The sequence below is a fragment of the Poromitra crassiceps genome (genome assembly GCF_964638095.1).
Source record: "Poromitra crassiceps genome assembly, chromosome: 22".
Lineage (NCBI taxonomy): Eukaryota > Metazoa > Chordata > Actinopteri > Beryciformes > Melamphaidae > Poromitra > Poromitra crassiceps.
The window spans coordinates 13,385,015-13,407,370 of NC_139647.1; the positions used below are offsets into that span (position 1 = coordinate 13,385,015).

General features: G+C 46.7%; 2 protein-coding genes across 2 annotated transcripts in view; one reads left to right on the forward strand and one right to left on the reverse strand.

Moving 5' to 3' along the window:
• cdh23 (cadherin-related 23) overlaps positions 1 to 22,356 on the reverse strand; it is a gene marked incomplete at its 5' end in the record, with an annotated part of 241,806 nt that overhangs the window by 47,271 nt on the left and 172,179 nt on the right. The window contains 15 exon segments of the mRNA XM_083658386.1: positions 2,553 to 2,780; positions 3,240 to 3,368; positions 3,571 to 3,699; positions 4,044 to 4,193; positions 4,863 to 4,961; positions 5,246 to 5,634; positions 6,820 to 6,955; positions 7,605 to 7,753; positions 8,482 to 8,542; positions 14,185 to 14,333; positions 16,514 to 16,627; positions 16,822 to 16,974; positions 17,733 to 17,952; positions 19,707 to 19,852; positions 20,157 to 20,346. Coding sequence (XP_083514512.1) covers positions 2,553 to 2,780; positions 3,240 to 3,368; positions 3,571 to 3,699; positions 4,044 to 4,193; positions 4,863 to 4,961; positions 5,246 to 5,634; positions 6,820 to 6,955; positions 7,605 to 7,753; positions 8,482 to 8,542; positions 14,185 to 14,333; positions 16,514 to 16,627; positions 16,822 to 16,974; positions 17,733 to 17,952; positions 19,707 to 19,852; positions 20,157 to 20,346 — 2,442 coding nt within the window.
• LOC310796055 (uncharacterized protein) lies at positions 12,740 to 13,255 on the forward strand (the record flags this gene model as incomplete). The annotated part of the gene is made up of 1 exon (XM_083658210.1): positions 12,740 to 13,255. The coding sequence occupies one exon, from the start codon at positions 12,740 to 12,742 to the stop codon at positions 13,253 to 13,255; it is 516 nt and encodes a 171-aa protein (XP_083514336.1).

Below are 22,356 nucleotides of genomic sequence, written 5' to 3' on the forward strand. Positions count from 1 at the left end.
ACATATATTTTTTAATGAATGTCAAGACATTGTTCATTAAGTATATTATCATCCACACGTTTATGAAGTTTTCATATTAAAGATTGAATTTAATAAACAAACGCAGGGCAAATTATGGTCATTTTCTTGTTTTGGCTCTCCTGTAAAGTTTGTCAAATGTCACTTTACACACCCTCTGGTTCTTGCCTTTCAATATTGCAGGCAGGCTGGTTTAAAGAGGAAGCATCAACGTTCATCTTCCTCTTTCTGCAAATGCGGGCATATTGTGGCTTTCCTGTTTACACACGAGCGTGTTTCCTGCCCCTATACAGCTGATCGGCTCACTCGAAAACATCACACAAAACATTGGAACCGATGTCTTCAATTTACTGTGTGGGCCTACTGCAATTAGTAACTGTTGATTTGCTAGAGATCCCGACTTGACGAAGGAATCAATGATCACTGGTCCATCAATGTAAATGCAGAAAATCCACCAAATGCATCGCTCCAGTGGAAGTGGGAAGTGCCTGCAGTACAATGTCTGACCACAAGAGGGCTCTACAGTGGGATGTGATGCTGATAACCCCAGATGACTCCTGGCTGCACACCAACCGATCCATTGCTGCCAAGTTCAAGTCACCATGAACAGCTGTCGGCGACAATTTAGATGAGATTTATACCGCTCCATAGAGGTTACTGCGTCAAACTGCATAGAGAAGTATGCCCAAAGATGACTGCATAGAGATAAACTGCATAGAGAAGTACGCCCAAAGATAACGAAAACTCCTTTCAAAAAAGGTGGTTCTGGTTAAAAACCCTCATTTAACCATGGCAACTGAAGAGGGATACACGCTTATTTATATAGCAACGGATTGTGAGAAAAGTTGCAGGGAAAGTAAGGATTGTGACACACATTTGCATCTGTGGAGCTGCCCAGTGCATCTTGTGCTGAGGGGCCATGGGCCTTTTTCACAGCCACCATTTTGTGTCTAAAAGGCTGGATAAACACAGATGCAACCAACTCACTACCGTAATTAGGGCCCCAGCACTGGAACACCTAAGTCAAGTCAAGTCAAGTTTATTTATATAGCCCTAATTCACAAGCATGTCTCAGAGGGCTTCACAGAGATTTCCATTTTAGTTACATATAGTTATGACACAGACATACTTCATATTTAGATGACCTGTGTACATACACAGATAGACATCATATTTGGATAACCTGTGTACATACACAGACAGACGTATTTAGATAACCTGTACCTTACATTTGCAGCTCCTCTCTATCGCACACTGTGCCCTGTCACCGTGCCACGGTGCTCTCTACAGGGCCAGAATAACAGATAGGTTGAGGCTACAGAGTAGCCTTCAAGTGTGCATCAAGACATGTCATCTGATGTGTGTCCTATAAGTATCTTTGACTTGGCCAAGATCTACTGTATGTCAAATACATCATATCAGACGACTTCTTCTGACTCCTGGCTCCATCATTTCATTTCAACTGATTTCCTTCAAGTGGTTGTTCACTGTTTACCTTTTGGCTGTGGAATTTCATTCTCTAACAATATGTCTAGCTAATTCTAGCTGACACAACAGTAGCAAATTACAGAATAAAGATAACACTTTGAACAATTGATAGAGAAATATAGAAAATATAGAAATGAAGGATAGAACAGAGGAGAGAGCAGGAGAAGGGAGGAGAGCAGGGGGAATGTGAGAGAGTGATGGGGTGGGGAGGGAATGGGAAATGTTGGAGGGTATAGGAGGTGGGGAAGGAGCAAGAGGAGAGAGCAGGAGAGGGGAAGGGGGGGGGGGGGGGCGGGGGGGAGAGAATGTGAAATGTGGGAGAGGAGAGAGCGTATGGAAGAGTATGGGAGTATAGAGAGAGTATGGGAGACTATATGGAGAGAACAGGGAAAGGAGGGCTAGCTGACACAACAGTAACAAATTACAGTAGTAATAATAACACATCGAACAATTATATGATAGAGAAATATAGACACACATTTTGCAAACGGACATATGTCCTAAATGGAGTGGAAGTCGGAAACCCTAATTAATGTTTTGGTGCACCTGTGTTACTTCCTGCCTTTTAGACACAAATTGGCTGCTGTGAAAAAAAGGCCTATATGAGATACTAAAGGTTCAGCTCAGTTTGTCATAAACCTCTACAGCAACACTGGATGTTCTATGTGTCGTTATAATTATAAAAATACTCTTATTTCTCATATTTCTCTTGTGCATGGAAATGCATTTGACTGTAGTATTAAAATCTTGTTTTCCTCAAGACAAATGGAAAAAATCTAAGATAATGCCACTTGATGCAAGAACATTCTCTAAACAATTTCATTCACAATGGAATTCATTTAAAATGATCTAAACCCCACGAGTAGATTTCTCTCTCTCACTTGTTTGGAGAAGAGTTCAGATTTTAAGACTCAATAGACAAAAAAAAATGATGTTAGGATGGGTATTTTATGCAGTGTAGTTGTAGTAAATTTTGAAAATGTGTAGGCCTGCATGTTCAGATAGATGTCCCCCCCTTACCCCCCCCCCTGTTCCCTGTGCCTCACCGACAGCGGTGGCGTGCCATCGTCTTCCACGGTGACGGTCAGCCGGTACTCCTGCTGGCGCTCCCGGTCGGGCGGCGCCGTCCGCGTCACCACCTCCCCCGTGGCTCGGTCCATACGGAAGGTCAGGTCCTGGTTCCCGGCAGTGATGTAGTAATACAGCATGGCGTTGGGACCGATGTCGCGGTCGGTCGCTACCACGCGCAGGACTGACGTACCTCCTCCGATGTTCTGCAGTGTACATTACATACATTATAAAACAGACAGTGCCGGTCCTCAGGTCCGATTGGTCGAGTCAGATTGGAAAGCTGTTGTAAAGTACCCAATAAACACAAACCGGTGACTGCATAAGATAACTTAAACATTAACACACAAACCAAAAATCACCACTCTTAAAAGTGTCACTTAACAATTACATTTAGCTACTATTCAGGATCTATATTGTTTAGTGCAAGATAAAAATCAAATTTTTCTAATCTAATTCTTATCAATTAACAATAAAATAGCAATCAACATTTGTGTTCTTTCTACTGTTGCTTCATAAAAGCAATAAGTCATGAGGGGCAGTGCGAACCCACCAAAGCACAGACTGACATCATGCATGGTTATAATGAACCGTGTGTGTGTGTGTGTGTGTGTGTGTGTGCGTGCGTGTGTGTGTGTCTGTGCGTGTGTGTGTGTGCGTCGTACCTCGCTGACACTGACGTTGTAGCCCCTCTGGCTCTCTATGACTGGAACGTTGTCGTTGACGTCCAGGATATTGATGGTGAGCGAGCGGTCTGCGTGCCTGGGAGGCGAGCCGCTGTCTGTGGCGCGCACCTGCAACAACAGACGCACTCAGAGAGTGACGCACAATCACACGTAGACACACAAAGCAAAGTGTGTGTGCACCACGTCTTCTGAAGCCAACAAAGGCAAATAGAAAAGGAAACACTTTTCCTTCAATTGATTGACATAACTATCAACTCGAATAGCAAACAAATGTGCCAAAAAGTATGCGTGTGATGAATAGTTCTCTGACCCTGAGTAGGTAGCGGTCTACAGACTCTCTGTCCAGAGCAGAGTTGACGTAGACCTCCCCATAGCTGTTGTTTACAGTCTTGATCTCAAACACGTCCTGCATGTTGCCGGCCACCAGAGTGAACTTGATCTGAGAGAGAGATGAGAGAGAGAGAGAGAGAGAGGGAGAGAATGAGAGAGAGAGACAGACAGACAGACAGACAGTATACTAAAATATTACGAGGAACAAGATTCATAATCTTTTGAGGGCACGACTTAACAAGATCATAATATTCGGGACTGAGAAGCAATATAGTGCTGTGGCCCTCCAGCACAGATTTCCTGGTGGCACACCATTTTAAATAGGCTAGCAGTCTTCTCTGTGATGGTCTCATTTATCCTTGTAAATCATTAATGTTGAGATATTAGTGCAATTACTAATATCTCAACATGAATGATTTATGGACGTTAACACGCTAACACAGAACACCTCACCAAGCCGTTGTTGCCAGCGTCGTCGTCCCTTCCCAACACCACTGCCACTTTCTGACCGGTGGGCGTGTCCTCTGGGACGTCCACTGACGAATCGGATGTGACGTCAAACTGCGGACTGTTGTCGTTCTCATCCAGGATGGTGATTGACACCTGTCAGGAGGTAGGATGAGATGTATGAGGTTCTGCCACCGGCTAGATCACTGAAATTACACTTACCTTTAGGGGTGCACCGATCACGTTTTTTTTGCCACCGATCACCGATTGCCGATCACGTATGGGAAATATCTGCCCTACCGATCACCGATCACCGATATATAAACTCCCCCAAAAAAGTTTGGAAACGTTATTTCGGTCGATTATTTCTCCCCTTTAATAATACCAATTGGCATTGTATTTTATATCGTTGGAAAGCCTGATTAGTGATAGGGCTTTAAAAAAAATAAAATAAAATAATAATAATATAAAAATATATCGGCAATCAGCCGAAATATCGGCAATCAGCCGATCGCATATTTGAGGTCAAAATCGGCCGATACAGATTGCTTGCCGATCGATCGGTGCACCCCTACTTACCTTTGAAATTAAATAAGATCACCAGACCTAAAAAAAAATACAGGATAATCACTTCACACACACATTTTGTGTTATGTGCTCAAAAAAGTCTTACCTTCTGCAGTTCCCAGGAAGGATGCAATGAATAAAAGAGGAATGCCATTAGCTTTTCTACAATAGAATAGACAAGACACAATATTGAGTTGAAAAGTGCACCTGGAGAAAGAAAGACAAGACAAGAGAAAGTGTCAGAGTGAAGGGTCGTACCACAGTTTCCTTCTTAGGTCCTCCATCATCAGCTATCACAGTCAAGAGGTAGTGGTCCCCCTTCTCTCTGTCCAGCAGGCCTGTCACTGTGATACGACCCTGAGGGTGGAGAACATCAATATAATGTATATGTCCACAAACAAAGAGTCCATAAATATTCTATACATGTACGCATAGCTTAGAAATCTGTCCAATATGATGGACCTGGCCTTTCCGCGTCTGTAGTTGTTCCAATACCGTTATATCAGAAATGACTCTGATACGATACTGCATACTCGGTATCGGCCGATATGCAACTTCAGGTATCGGAATCGGTATCGGGAAGGAATAAATGGTATTGGTATTGGAACATCTCGGTTCATCTGTCCTCCTCCTCCACTCACCGTGACGGCGTCTATCTTGAAGAGGGCCAGAGCGACGGGCGAGGTGTCCGGGTCGAAGCGGTAACTCAGCTGGTTCAGGTTGTCGGCTGACTCGGCCTGCACCTGCACCACCTCCGCGCCCGTGGCGATGTTCTCCCGCAGCGACGCCTCGTACGCCATCGAGACGAACGCCACCACCTCGTCCAGCTCGTTGAGCAAGGTGACGTAGACGGCGCAGAAGCCCTGGTGGAACGGCGGGGCCTGGTCGGTGGCCGAGAGGTTCATCAGATAGCTGGTCTTGGTCTCAAAGTCCAGGTAGTCCACAGTGGTCACCAGGCCCGTGCTGACGTCCACCTCAAACTTACGGTCCGCACCGGACACGATGGCGTAAGCTACGGCACCACCATCACCTGGAGGGGGTGGGGGGGGGGGGGGTGGGGGACAAGGTGTTGTAATGATATCTTAGAGAGATACATTATGGACAGGTTTTAACATCATGGCAGAATAATGTTATTTTTAACACGACTGCATTAATGACCGATGATCAGTAACTTGGACGGTTTGAAGACAACTTGAAAATCGACTTATTTGAGTGATCAAAAGTGGCAATTTATTTAGGATCAAACATTTGTGTCAAAGGTTGCTGTATGTATGTTATAGCACGTTTACCTTCCAGCCAATCACAATGGAGTATTCTCCCAGCATAGTAAAAAAAATATTTTGTTTCCAATGTTACTCTTTCAATTATTTATAGCTACCAGTGTTTTTATTTAAGAACAGGGACATTCCATCCTTCTGTTTATAACATCTTCAGGCCTGCTCTGCTGTTTTGGAGAAAGTGTGTCACTCACAGCCACAGATGTGCAACACTGTGTCAAAGCAATTCTTGACACCACGGGAAGTGGAAAGGGGAAGTCCACCCTGGAGCAGAAGTACGTTGTATGTCACATTTAGCTAAAGGTCTTTCTGTGTGTTTAGCTAAAGGTCTTTCTGTGTGTGCAGCAGGGCGATGAAACAAGGCAGGTCCAGACTACGGCCTTCACAACAAGCAGTGGTTGAGAGACTTTATAGACTTCATTTGGAGTGACACCCACTAGTGTCAGGGGTCGGTGGCACACACACTGACAGATGTGTCAATGCCAGCAGAGCAGAAGTAGACTTAGATCATGAGTGAAATAATTTTTTTGGGTGAACTGATCCTTTAAGTCACAATTAGCTGAATGCCACATTGTGTTGCATGGTGTTAAGATCAAACCTGATACTAAGTTGATCGACAGCAACAAGAACTCTAAAGAAGATCGTTATCTGACCAGCGGCGGTTGGAAGAAGTTGGTCCCCGGGCGCTTCACTGCAGCTGCCCACTGAGGACGAGCCAGGATGGGTCAAACGCAGAGGGCAAATTTCATGGCGCCTCCAATTGCATGTGTGTGTGTACTGGCTACCGTGCACATGTGTGTGTGTGTGTGTGTGTGTGTGTGTGTGTGTGTGTGCATTCGTGCTGTGTCTTCTGTGACGAAATAAAGACGTGGTTTGTCCGCCCCAGTTTAATTCCTTTTAATAAATAATAATCCCGTTTGATCTGAGGTTGCACCCACCAGTGTCAGGGTCGGTGGCACGCACCACGATGACAGACGTGCCGATGCCAGCGGTCTCCCTGAGGCTCAGCCGGTTGTACTGCTGCAGGGTAAACACTGGCGGCTCGTCATTGGCGTCCTCCACGTAGACAATCACCTGCAGGGGGCGACATTTGAAGCTGGACGTCAAACTCTGCACATTTACTTTTAGGAATACAGAGTTTTTTTGGGGGAGATTGGGAAATGTATCTATTTAAGTGATGAAACATAAACACTAAAATCATGCATGTGTAGATCATTTGCTGCCGTGCTCCATGTTAACACTTTAGCACACACTATGTTGAGTGAGAGTAGCACGATCTCAAAAGTGAGAAAAGGAGAACTTGTTGCAGCTCTAATTGGCACGTAAATGCATCTGATAAGTTTGTGTAGGAGTTTGGTCAACTTAACGCAAAATATGATACAAAAATAATAACAGGACTACTTGTATAGGTAGGAAATGAAAGAGATGGATGATTTTTGACTGTGTACAGATAAAACAGATTAAACGCTGTTTAAAATAGTCCCAAAAAGAAACTGTGGTTTCATCAGCTCTACTGAGTCAATTTCATTTTTAAAATGTATGAATCTATAGGTTATGGTTAGGTTCCGATTTACCAATCTCTGACCAACGTTGTATTCTTTTAACCTTTCTATGATTGTTGAAACTCATTGCAGGGTCCCCCCCCCTTCTCCCCTTCACCCCCCCCCCCCCCCCCCTTCTCCCCTTCACCCCCCCCCCCCCCCCCCCCCCCCCATCTCCTCACCCGTACGGAGCTCCTCATGCTGCCCTGGTCACTGTTGTAGGCCTCCACCTCCAGCACGTGGGAGCTGCTGCCCTCTCTGTCCAGAGCCCGGAGGCCGCGCGTCACCAGCCCGGTGTGCTTATCCATGCTGAACAGACGGTTGCTGTTCCCTGCATGCATTCACAAGCACGTACACAGACACACACACACACACACACACACACACACACACACACACACACACACACATACACACACACACACACACACACACACACACACACACACGTACGTACACACACACACGCACACACACACACACACACGCACACGCACACGCAAACACACACACACACACACACACACACACACACACACAGACACACACACACACACACGGAGAGAGAGAGAGAGAGAGAAAGATTTATACTGTAATAAAAATGTGCATTGTAGCAAGTAGTTTAGTATTGGGTCTTAAATCATTTTTGTGAAAACACCAGGGTGAGATCATTTCATTACAATGCAAATGAACTTGCTTCAATAATGTGTCATTTGTGTCATTCTTCTCTGATTATGTGTCAGCAGTTGGCAAACAAGAGGAATTCTCGCACCTGCCCATTAGTGGCATTTTCAATGTGTTGTGAGAAAAATAACACTGAAGTTGGAATATGAGAAACTAAACACATTAAGATTTTTTTTAGATATTTCCCCCCCCAGTGCTTCTTACCCACACTGCACAATTAACACAATTAAACTAACAACGCTAGCAGCAGATGATAAGTCGTGCAACTCAGTCAGTGTGGCAGTCAGTGTGGCATGGGACGCATTGCTTGTGAGCGGCGGTGTACGTGTGAAAACCATCGGGGAGGAAACAGGAAGTCACTACAGTCACACTTACCAGAGAGGATCCTGTACAGGACCCTGCCGTTCTCTCCCTGGTCTGCGTCTGTGGCTTGCACCTGCACAAACACAAACTCTGTTGCTGCATACAAATAACAGCACAGCAGCATCCATCCCCCCCGGTCTGCAGAGCCAGAGATACGTTGACGCAGGCCATCCGGCTACTTGCAGCGATGCCATCAACCTCCCTGTATGCCAATACATTACAAAGTTATGACTTCATCCCAATTTGCAGTCTGTGAATGGAGACGGCCAAAATATGCAAGAGCCAAGATAGATATCATCATGAGACACTAACGGAAACACAAATAAATACACTCTTGGATTCGGTTCAATGATCAAAGGATGTATCATTTGGATGGGAATCATGTGTGTGTGTGTTGGGGGGGTGGCAGGGGGGGGGGGGGGGGGGGGGGGGGGGTGGCGGTGTGTTTTAGCCACAACAGTAGGGCTGCAAAGATTCATCGATTAATCGATTAGTCGATCGACAGAAAAATAACCGACAACTATTTTGATAATCGATTCATCGTTTTTTGAGTAATTTCTTTAAGAAAAAAAGTCAAAATTCTCTGATTCCAACTCCTTAAATGTGAATATTTTCTGGTTTCTTTACTCCTCTATGACAGTAAACCCAGTGGACAAAACAAGACATTTTGAGGAAGTCACCTTGGGCTTTGGGAAACAACTGATCGACATTCTTTTCACAATTTTATGACATTTTATTGACCAAACAACTAATCGATTCATCGAGAAAATAATCGACAGATTAATCGATAATGACAATAATCGTTAGTTGCTAGGCAACATTATCGGACGCACCCTGTGATCGATGCAAAGATGTATACAGACAGACGGACGGACGAATCTATATACTTCCTCATTCACCACGCATCCACTGGCCCACAATGTCCCGTTCGTTGCCACAACAACTCCAGCATAGCTTGGCAGCGACTCCATCTCTCTCTCTCTCTCTCTCTGTGTCTCTGTCTGCCTCTCTCTCTCTCTATCACAGGCAGATCGCCAAAAAGCAGAGGCAAACACAAACCCGGCACAGACAGACAGACAGCATGGCTCCAGAGCGTACACAGATAAAAAAGGCGGCCCAGCACTGCTGAATGGGCCGTGTCATAAGAGTGAAGTCTGAATCCAGAGAGGCACAGAGATGCTGGCAAGAGATGAGGTCGAATTCATCCCTGCTCTCTCTCTCTGTGACTGTGTCAGAGCTGTGTGTGTTGTGCCGACAAAGCACATATTCACACACACACACACACACACACACACGCACACACACACACACACACACACACACACACACACACACACACACACACGCACACACACACACACACACACAAGACACTCAAACACATGTGCATGTTCCCAGGTATGCACCAACACATAGACACACCACACACAGACTCTCTCTCACTCTCTCTCTCTCTCTCTCTCTCTCTCTCTCTAGTCCTGTGTGTCCTCCTTTGCTCTCTCGCCCGCTCTGTGAAGAGAGGGGGCCCAACTTCAGTCTCATTAGCTTTATAAAGAGATGTGGAGAGGAGAGGAGAATGAGGAGGGGAGGGGAGGGGAGGGGGGGGGGGGGAGGCCGGCAGAGAAAAGAGGCTGGGGGGTCAGATTGGTGAGTGATGAATAGGGTATTACACAGTGGACTGCACCACTTAGGGCCGTAAAAAAAGGGGTGTAAAAAAGTGCAAGGCTACATTGCCGGAGCAGATGTTGCGAGTTGTGCGCGCGTGGAGCGTCCGCGTCGGGAGATTACTCGCCGAGGCGCCGCGCGGCGTGGAGAACGCACGGTTGTCCCGCGCTCGCTGGGATTAAAACAATAGCAAGGCGTTTCAATCAGAAGTGTTACCCCCTTGTCCCACCCGTCCCCCCGCGTCCCCCGTCCCCCCCCCTAACGCTTCCCCCCTCACACTCTGGGAAAGTAACAGCGTGAGGAGGGGGAGAGAGTGTGTGTGCAGCCAAGAAACAAGTCTGACCCTCACTTTACTGGACTTAAACAAGGTGCTGTTTGAAAGAGTCTCTAAAGTGTGGTGGGTGTGTGAGTATCTATTTTTCCAATACAAATATTTATAAAGACATGTTCACTCGGGGGGGGGGAGGGGATTGTTGAGAATTTCAGAAGTAAACACATTGTTACTTTGTCTCAAATGAACATGTTGAAAATGATGCTCCTATGATAGCTAGTGATCTCAATACTGCCTCCATGTCTTTTTTTATGTCCACAATGGTTGTTTTGTAAGAGGTGCTCTTAATCTGTTGTAATGGTTCATGTCTCATTTTACAACTTAACTTTTCAAAACCACATTTCCTGACATGTGCTTGAGTAACTGCACGCGTGTGTGTGTGTGTGTGTGTGTGTGTGTGTGCGTGCGTGCGTGTGTGTGTGTGTGTGCGTGTGCGTGTGCGTGTGTGTGTGCGTGTGTGTGTGAGAGGGACCATGCACGTATTTGGGTTAGTATGATTAAGACTCATCCGGAAGTGGCAGAACGTGAATGTGGATATTGGCCAACAACAGAGAGAGGCTGCAGGTTCTGACGTCTATGAACTGTTACTGTAGCTCCTCGTTTTCAATCTCTGCTTACATGAAGTCTGGCTGATGAAATATTGAGTGGACGGGATGAGAAATGAGCGCAAATCAGAGAGGCAACGCAAGAGGCCATAAAAGGCAATAAAAATCTGATATGCATAAAATAAAATAAAAGTACGCCATAATGAGAAATTATTGAAGAGCCATGTGGGCAGCAGCAGAGCGGGTCCAACTCTAACAAACACGAGTGTGGTTAGAGAGAAAGTGCACTTGTAAAGGAAGTCGTGAAGAAGTTTGAACTGTTTGAAAAGTAGCTGAGCTGTCAGATCTTAGAGGAACAACAGCGTGGGGCGATACAGAGAGGGAGAGTACCTCACAGCTCGCCCCGTCATCTGGCCTCATCACAGACGTGTGCGGGTACAGTGTGCGGGGGGGGTGAGAGGACGGAACTTTGTGTTTGAATAGCTGGTGTGTATATGTATGTGTGTGTGCATGTGTGTGTGCGTGTGTGCATGTGTGTGTGTGTGTGCGTGTGCATGTGTGTGTGCGACTAATGAACCGACTCTCTTAACGAGCCATCCTGCTCCACTGGCCTTTTCACAGCTTTTCCTGGCATTTTGGTCTTAAAAATAATTTCACGTCCCAATGTGTTTCCCTTAAACCGATAAGCCACGCTTTGTCTCCGCTGAATTAAGGACGATGACATTTACAAATGTTACTGTGTGCCGAGGAGGGGGGGGGGGGGGGGGGGAGGAGGAGACGTGGAGAATGAGAGGGGGGATAATTGGAGACCGGGGTAGGAGAGGTGGGCCGTCTCGTACTTTACGAGGGGCATTTTAATAAACCCAATTTGTATTACACTGAAGAAAGCCTGTCAAGCATTGACTGTGTTGTAGTCATTGATTTAATAGCTACATAATTGCCGCAAATGCCAAACCACTCCCTGCATCTGCATGTGTGCATGCATGCGTTTCTGTGTGTGTGTGTGTGTGTACATTGCAAGCCCTTGAGTGTATGATCCTAATAAACTGCAAAATAAGCCCCCCCAGATAAGCCTAAACTCAGCTTGGTTAGGCTTGGCTGGTGGGGCGAAACACGGCGCATCAGCAGAGCTGCTGTGGCCCTCTGATAGAGGCTGGCTGGCTGACCACACACACACACACACACACACACACACACACACACACACACACACACACGCGCGCGCACACACGCAGACACACACACACACACACACACACACACACACACACACACACACACACACACACACACACACACACACGCACACTTCAACGTGAAAAGCACAGGCAGTCGTGGCCCAAAGGTTAGAGAAGCGAGCTTGTTCAAGGTTCAAGAAGGTCATCGGTTCAATCCCCGGGACGGGCAGGAGAAATCTGGGTGGGGAAAGTGAAAAGGCAGCGCTTGCCCCTCCCTCATTACCACCACTGACATGCCCTTGAGCAAGGCCCTTAAACCCCAACCGCTCCAGTAGAGCTGCTCAGTGGCCAGCAGATCAGACTGTGGTTGTACTGGGCAGCTTCCTGGTATGAATGTGTGTGTGTGAATGTGAACAGGGCGCTCTTGAAAAAGAGAGCATTGCTCTCAGTGACACCTCCCCCTGTATAAATAAAGGTAAAAAAACAACAACACAGACTTGCCACCTAACCTCCTTTTCCATGCGTTTTCCCCCATCCAGGGCCAAGACAACATGAACTCCACCGCTCCCGGGTCCAACAACGTCACCTCATCCTCGCCCGCAGAAGCCCTCACTCTGTCGGGCTTGGCTGCCAGCGTCTCTCCCTCCGTCTCGCTGCCTTCAGACGACGGCCACGACCCAGAGTTCACCATCATGGTGGTGCTGGGCCTGTCGCTGCTGCTGGCCGGGCTGGCGGCCTTCCTGGCCGTGTGCCGGCCCTCCGGACAGCAGGACGACGACGACTCTGAGGGGGGCTGCGGCGGCCCGGGGCGAGGCTTGACCAGCAGGGGGAGCAGCAGCAGCTCCAGCGAGCCGCAGCTCAAGGAGTGGAAGAGGCTGGGCTCGTACCGACGCGCCTACAACGTCTCGTTCAGACGGCCGCCGCGCCGCGGGCCGCCGGAGCGCCCGCACGCCGACCACGCCTCCTCCCCCCCCCTGGCCCCGCCCACACAGACGCTGCAGCCTGAGGCCAGGGCGGAGCCACAGCTCACCATGCCCTGTCTGTTTGACTACGTCACCGAGATCTGAACTGAGGAGGACAGAGGCCGAGAGCTCACTGACATGCTCCCGGAGACCAGCGTTACCTGTATGCTTCGTGGCTGGACCTGCGACCTGTGGAAATTTATTTTGAAATATTTTGAGTGGGGTTTTGTCGCAAAACAAGTGCTAGCATAATTAGGTAACTGCAGGAAATTATACTTTTCCTATGATTGATAATTTGCCTTTTTTTTTAAACCTGATAAAGTCACCTGAGCAATGTACAGTTTGTGCCTTTTCAGCACAAGCCGTCATCACAGTCACACAGCCCACTACAAACCACAGTCTTCTACTGTGAACACTCCGCAGCTCCAGTGGGGGAAGTTAGGGGTTGAGTGCAATGCTCAAGGGCAGCCAATAGACCACTTGCACAACTCCACTACTTCCTGAAATGAGTAGGGCATCTTGGTTTCCTGTCCTACACTATTGGATGAATGGATTAATGTCAGGTGTGCCTGATCACTGTTGTTGTGACTGCAGCAGTCAGGCACACCTGACATTAATCAGTTCATCCAATAGTGTAGGACAGGAAACCAAGATGCCCTACTCATTTCAGGAAGTAGTAGAGTTGTGCAAGTAGTCTATTGACGGAGTAGCCTAAACCCCCTCCAACTGTTAATCCACAGATTAAAAACGAACCCTAAGGATTATTTGCCAATTATTATTTCACTCAAGTCTCAATAACAGCTGATAAAAGCAGCTGGCAGAGTCACCGTACTCTAGCTGCATGCTGATGGTGGGTTATTATCAGCACTGACAAGACAGGCACACGCTACCTGAGCCATTTCCAAAAGGAAACCACTCTTTGTATTTGACTGATTGTGTTTATCTGTTTATTCTGTTGGGAAATAAAGTGTTTTTTCAAGCTTGACTTGTAGAAGTGCGATTATGTTTGGAGGTTTTTTGCAGTGTGTCTCCACCTGAAGGATGCTGGTTCCTTGGGCCACACTCTCCAGTATGCTGGCCTCATAGCTGTTCTGGAGGAAGATGGGCCGGTTGTCGTTAACGTCTCGCACTTCAACATACACAGTGGCTGTGCCTGTCCTCCGGCTGCCCGCTGGACCGTTGTCTGAAATAGAAATGTATATTTTTAAAATTTTAATTTTAATTTTAAATGTATATTTTTTTCTGAAGATCATTGCATCACAAGATGCACCATCTTGCTTAAAAACGTTCTTCTTCTCCTTCGGTAAAGACGACCGCATTGCATTGTGGTAAATGTAGGGTACATTTGCTGTTCACTAGAAATCGCTGTGTATTGTGGGTATTTTATAGTGGACTATATAGTGAATCAGATTAACAGTTGAGAATTCGGACACTATAAAAAAATGGCGAACACACTAAATAGCCCACTTATTTCTGTCATAGGGACCGATTCCAAACAGGGCTTTAGTTTGTTTGCATAGGTGCAGAAACAAACACATTCATAACAGTCACAATGATGCTAGTTTATGCTCATTTCAGGGTTGGCGGCAGGTCAAGTCAAACGGATGGGCGTTTGGTTTTCATGGAGGAGCCGGACTTGATTTAATAAAACGATAGTACTTTCATTGATGTTTACATGAGGGGCAAACCATAGGCTAAGGTCATGAACATAAAGCTACAGTAAGTGAAGAGCCTGATTTCGATCACCAGTACCGTCTGGTTTTCAACCAACCCAAATTCTCTCATGTCATTCCCCTCTTCCGCGACCTTCACTGGCTTCCCATCTCGGCGCGCATTAAATTCAAAACACTGGTTCTGGCCTACAGGGCAGCTACACCAGACAGCCCCTCTGTACTTACAATCTATGGTCAGGCTCCAAATCTCTCACCGTTCCCTCCGCTCCTCCACCAGTGCAGGACGCCTCGCCCCTCCTCCGCTACGGGGGGGTCAAAATTCGCTTATCCCGTTCGCGACTCTTCTCGTCCCTGACCACAATGGTGGAACGAGCTTCCACCTTCGGTCAGGACGGCCGAATCACTGCCGATCTTTCGGAAAAGACTAAAGACTCACCTTTTCAGGCTCCATCTGGGCCCTTCTTGAAACTAACTTCTTTCTCTCTCTCTCTCTCTCTCTCTCTCTAAAAAAAAATAACCTTAACTAAACTTTACCACTATTCTTCAGAAGTTGTAGTTGTCATAGACTGTGTTGCATAGTTGATTGCGCTATTGCTGACAAAAATGTGTTATTGTAAGTCGCTTTGGAGAAAAGCGTCTGCCAAATGACGTGATGTAATGTAAACGTAATGTAATACCTAGATTTTGCTGAAGAAAGTTTGCAGAAGATATCAAAACATGACAAATAGAAAAATCATAATGAAACTACAGAAATGTAATTGGTTTAGTTTTCGGGAAGGAGGAAGCATTGTCGGATCTTTCAAAAGTTGGGTCATTTTCAGTTTGCTGTTGAATTAGCGCAATACGGGTAATTCTCTTCTCTTGTGTGGTTTTATTATCTCCTCCTCCGCTCTCTGGTGTCCACGGCCCTCTCAACAGATAAGTTCCAAAACAGGAAAACCTCAGAGTTTTTCTTCTTTCTTTTCAAACAGGAACAAAGGAAGTTGAGCAACACTCTGAAATCACTGCGCAGGGCAACGCTTTCTCTCATTCTCTTTTGTTTTGATCGCTGCCGTCTTACAAAAGTGGAGAAGAAGAGCAGCTTTGAAGATGAAAAACAAAACAAGAAAGAAAGAAAACCCCATTACAATGGATTCAAACAAAGATTGTGTAAAAGCGAGGATGATAAAAGGTGCCCTTTCCCCCCCCCATTATCAGACGGTGTGATGATGAGGTATCAGCAAGAGTGAAAGGGAAGCTTACAAGATGGTAGTGAGACTAGCTATGTTGTACGGTTTGGAGGCAGTGGCACTGATGAAAAGATGGAGCTGGAGGAGGTGGCAGAGGTGAAGATGCCAAGATTTTTGTTGGGAGAGACGAGGATGGACAGGATTAGGAATGAGTACGGTACATTAGAGGGACAGCTCGTTGTTGTTGGACGGTTTGGGGACAAGGTGAGACGGGCCAGATTGAGATGGTTTGGAGACGTGCAGAGGAGAGACGCTGGTTATGTCGGGAGAAGAATGCTGAAGATGGAGCTGCCAGGCAAGAGGAGAAGAGGAAGGTCAAAGAGGAGGTTTATGGATGGGGTGAGGGAGGAGCTGCAGGTGGTTGGTGCCACAGAAGATGCAGAGGACAGGAAGAGATGGAAACAGATGATGCGCTGTGGCGACCACTAATGGCAGAAGAAGAAGATGATGACATGACGCACCTATAGCTTCTATAACCAGAGTGTAGTTTGGCTGGGTCTCTCTGTCTAGGCCAACCACAGTCCGAACCACTCCGTCTCTGAAGCCCACGCTGAATCTGCCATCCTGATTTCCACCTGAACAACAAAACACACAGAGTACAAGTACACACACACCATAAGTACAAACACACACTATACAGCAAGTACAAACACACACACACACACACACACACACACCATAAGTACATACAGTACAGTAGTGCTATAATCCTGCAAGCCCCCCAGCCCTGGCACACACACACACACACCTCCCCGCGTTGACCTCTGACCTGTGATGAAGTAGCTGAGTTCGGCGTTGAGGCCGGCGTCGTTGTCGGAGCAGTTGAGGCGCGCCACGGTGTGCTCCCTCGGGACGCTCTCCTGCAGGGACACGTTGTGCACCACGGGGAAGAAGGTGGGCGTCTCATCGTTCACGTCCAGAACTGACCCACACACACACACACACACACACACACACACACACACACACACACACACACAGACACGCGCCCACACACACACACACACACACACACACACACACACACACACACACAGACGCGCGCCCACACACACACACACACACACACACACACACACACACGCACACACACACACAGTTAGAGACAGACTGACATGAGGACACATAAGGCAGTAGGGTGCAGAGAGACAGTCCTTCAACAAGATGATTGATGTTCACCTCGACTGTATGTGGAGAGCACCAAGCAAGAAGAGAATAAAGTATCATATATGATCATTATTATCATAAAAGAGAGGGGTTAAAGAGAGTTTAAGCACCGTCTTCATCCATTCATGTGATTTATTCTCCTCCATCTGAAGAGATTTTGACATTTCCGACTCATCCGATCCATGTGAGAAATGCCCCTTATTCCATTTCCATCCAATCCTGTTCCATCATGTTCACAGCAGTGAGACCATTAATCTCCTTTGAGGGTTTCCACATCCCACCAGCAGGTGGTAGCATCTAACTTAGCATATTTCTGAGTCCGCCCTGTGGTTCAGTCAGTATCTTGCACAATGAAGTAACTCTTCACATCAGAATGAGAAATCTAAGTCACACCAAGGCAGCAGTCTTAGCAATTTCATCCCTAGGCTAACTTCAGAGGGGGCAAAGGGCATTCAAACCCATTCTGAACATCTCATCACCGCCAACCACAGACACAGACACAGACTCTCTCACCTGTGATGGTGAGGGTTGAAGTGGAGGTGCGAGGGAACTTCCCTGCATCGTAGGCGATGATCCTTAAGTGGTACTGGCCGATCTGTTCGCGGTCCAGGGTTTCCGTGGAGGTGAGCACGCCTGTGGAGGTGTTGAGGTAGAAGTCCAGGCGGGGCATGCCCATCTGTAGGGCTATTGTCACGTTGCCGTTCATGTCCTCGTCCAGGTCCTCCACATGGACCTAAGGCAGGCCAGGAGAAAGAGGAGAGGGTATAGAAGAGGGGAGAGGAAGGGAAGGAGAGAGTAAGGAAAAACATGGGAGATGATTTTTGATTGATTGATTTTGATGATTTGATGATTTTGACCATTATAATGGAGAGCAAAGATCAAGTAAACATCTCCAGAAATCTATTTGGAAGCCATTCAAGAACAATGATCGCCTCCATCTTAAGGTGACCAGACGTCCCCGATTTTCGGGGACAGTCCCCGTTTTTGGTGACCTGTCCCGGCTGGAGCTGTCCCCGAAAATGTCCCAGATTTTCTACTGGCGTCTGCGGCCGACATTACTCTAGCTCTATAGTGGGCTCATTCTTAAATCTAGAGTGAAGATAGATTGATAGGTTTTCTTTTATATCAGACACAGGTTTGTGTTCCTACCTGACATGTTTCGACGGTAATACTTCCACGACACGTCACACACCATCTAGTGACACCTCTGAAGAAGACGGAAGTATTACCGTCTATTCTTGTTACTGTGTGTTAGCTAGAATCAGCTAGACATACTTTCTGTGAAGCCCTCTGAGACATGCTTGTGAATTAGGGCTATATAAATAAACTTGACTTGACTTGACTTGACTACCGTCGAAACATGTCAGGTAGGAACACAAACCTGTGTCTGATATAAAAGAAAACCTATCAATCTAAGTAAAGTATAGACACTATGAACCTTTTTGGATTAGAGTGAAGATACTTAGAGGCTATGAAACTGTAAGACCTACAGCATCCATTGGGACCAACAATGCCATGCTACCTTGTCGGGAAGGAAGGGGGCTAAATAATGCATTTTGAAAAACCGGCATGGTAAATTTCAAAGGGGACCCTTGACCGCTCGCACCTCAAGATATCTGAATGAGAATGGAGTCTATGAGTACCCACAAGTCTCCCCTTTACAGACGTGCCCACTGGCCAACCACTCAATTCAGAAAGGTTGAGGGAGGCTTACGGGCGGGTTAAAAGCATATCACAGCATCACATGTTTATGTAGCCTGTTGATCCAGACATCCAACAAGTGTTTACATGTTCTGATGCAGCTCTTTCAGGAGATCTTGAACAATGAAGAAGCACTCAGGACTCCACCGAACATACTGTACTTTTCTACTAATGTACTGCCTTACATTCTGCGCTGTAGGTTTGGACGGCCAGGCCTAATGCTGCTGAGAACACAGTGACATTTTGTAAAGGGGCACAGTGAATTAAGTGGTGTGTGTGTGTGTGTGTTTGTGTGTGTGTGTGTGTGTGTGTGTGTGTGTGTGTGTGTGTGGGCGGGGGGGGGGGTGCACCAGGGGCCTCTTCGTGAAGCCGACTGTTTGTTACAGTACAACAGCCATGGGCAAAATAAAGCAAACCGGAATCATCCCCCTTTTTTATTTCATAGGTAAATAACATTGGATATTCTAATGATACATTGATTGCCGGACTGGAAATGTCCGCGATTTTCATTTGAGAAATCCGGTCACCTTACTCCATCTGCTTGGCGATCGACGTCTAATAATTGATCATTGATCATATAATATAACATCTTGTCAGTCAGCAGTCATTGTTCCACTCTGTCTCCAGAAAGCCATTACATTATGAGCCTGTCTGGACGTATTGGTGTCAAATTATGCAGACTTGGTGTTGAACTGAATTGTCTCCTCTGAAGCATGCAAACCAAAATGAAGATCTTATCTGTATTACCAGCTCTGAATGCCTGACTCTGGTCTAGTGTTTGTTTACCTTGAAGACAGAAGATCCGCTTGGCAGCCCCTCTGGCACCTCGGCCACAAAGGGCAGGTTGAGGAAGGTCGGGTCGTTGTCGTTGAGGTCCAGCAGGTTGACAAACACCGTGGTGCTCGCCGTGGCGCGCAGTGGAGGCCTGCCGACTGAAGAGGGCGCCAGAGGGACACATTCAGACTCGCAGGTCCCACGTCTCACGGTCAAGAGAGTTTATTAGCCACAATAAAAAGTTTCATGGACGACATAAAACTTGAGGAATGAGGCTTTGCAGGAACGGGGCTAATCGCTCAGAATTGAAGGCTCCCTGCTAAGAATGCTATAGAGCAATTTGAGCTTACTTACAGATGGTTTGGGTGTGTCGTGCTGTTGCAGTCAAACACAGTCATACGCTGTGGAGATGGACATAAATGCAAACTCACGCCTTGCACGCACCACACGCGTGCTACTCACGGTCGACGGCTGAGATGACGATGGTCCTCATGAGCAGGGAGTCCCTGGGGTCGGAGCTCTCCCGGTCCAGAGTGATCCCACTGGTGCGGATCTTCCCGGTGCTGCTGTTGATGTTGTAGAAAGGGTTTTGGGGACTGATGGTGTACACCACTGTTCCGTTGTCCCCGTCGTCAGGGTCCGCTGCCAGCACCTGCACACACAGAGGAAACCGTGCTGAACGCTGCCAGCACCTGCACACACAGAGGAAACCATGCTGAATGCTGCCAGCACCTGCACACACAGAGGGAAAACCGTGCTGAACATTTTCGCTGCCAGCACCTGCACACACAGAGGAAACCGTGCTGAACGTTTTCATCGGACTGGATCTCTTTCATCACCTCCTCGAGAGGTGAGTTCCCCCCCGCAGGCTGACCGGATACATCATGAGACTGCGTGGTTGAATAAAGGGGTAGTAGGGTTGGGTCCCGATACCCGGTACCACTATGGGACCGATACCTTTAGGATCTACCAGTACCGAATTGCAACGCAGACTTCGATGCCTCATTCAGGTGCCATGCCTGAGCTGCTGCTTGCTCCTTCACTGACATTATCGTAACTGTTATTTACTGTTTGTTTGGGACGAGACAGTAGGCAGACAGGAAAGGTGGGGAGAGAGAGAGGGGATGGAAGGACCTCGGGTCGGATTCGAACCCGCGTCGGCCGCGCGAAGGACCGAGCCTTCATGGTGCGCGTGCTACCAGGTGAGCCACCAGAACTGTTCAATTATTGTAGTTGACTCAGGGTTTATTTATTATTTATTTATCATTATATGGTTCAATTTCTTTGCATTTGAAAAAAAAATCTGTAATGCTGTTGTTCTTTCTTAACTATCGGTTCAGGCACCGGTACCGTTTTATAAAAATATCGTTTTAGAACTGGTAAAATCCCCCAAAATCCCCATCCCTAGTGAGAAGTAGGGCTGGGTCGGTTTGAAAATTTTAAAACCGGTTCGATATTGCTGTCTAAACCGGATCGAACCGGTATACCGATTTTTTTTGTAATTAAAAAAAAAAAAAAAAAAAATTCAAGCAGGGCTCCCGAGTGTGGCCCATAACTGTCTGTAGTGCAACTTCAGTCCACCTGATAGCGATAATACACCTCTAAGCTGGTATTGTCAACCAGCAATGATACTGAATAAAAAGAAGCAGGACACCTGTGTAACAAACACACCCTGTATTTATTTCTCATAACTATTCAGCTCAACTTTTCTTCTAAACATCAAAATAATAAATGAAATAAGACTTCTGCCTATAGTGCAACTTGAGAAAAAGGCTAATAAAAACACAAGCAGTGCAATCAGAATGGATTGGCTTACAGCTGAGCTGCCTTATAAACTTCAAAACTCACAAATTCACACAATATAGGGCCTAGGCATGGGTCGGTTTGAACATTTTGAAACCGGTTCGATATTCCCCCAAAAAACGTATCAAAGCGGCTGCAGTTGGTGGCGATAATGCACCTCTAAGCTGGTATGCTGCCAACCAGCACGAACACTGAATACAAATAAGCAGAACCTTTTAACTGTAACAACACACTGTTTTTATTTCTCATAACTATTCAGCTTAACTTTTCTTCAAACATCAACATAATAAACAAAATAAGACTTTTGCCTACTAGTGCAACTTGAGAAGAGGCTAATACGAACAATAGTGCAATCAGAATGGACTGGCAAAAAAACTAAAAAAAAAAAACTAAAAAAAAAAAAAAAAAAAATTTTTTTTTTTTTTTAGGTTTTTTCGGTTTGCACGTGATCAAACCGGTTTGGGCTCGTATACCGAACCGAACCGGTAAAACCGGAAATCGACCCATGCCTAGTGAGAAGAGGAGTGAGGAGAGGAAGGGATTGAGACAGAAAAAGGTAGCTTATGAGAAGGGTAGGGAGTAAAGAATGAGAGGGGGAGGGAGGCAAGACAGGCCGGAGAGAGGAGTGGGACCTAACGGCAATGAGCACTTCCTCACCGCACTCCTTAAGTGACTTCACCCCCCCCCCCCCACACACACACCCACACACACACACACACACACACACACACACACACCCACACATACACACCCACACCCACCCACACACACACACACACACACACACACACACACACACACCCCATCAGTCAGGTGACGAGAGAAACGATAACGTCTCTCTTCTGACGCAAAGTGGTGA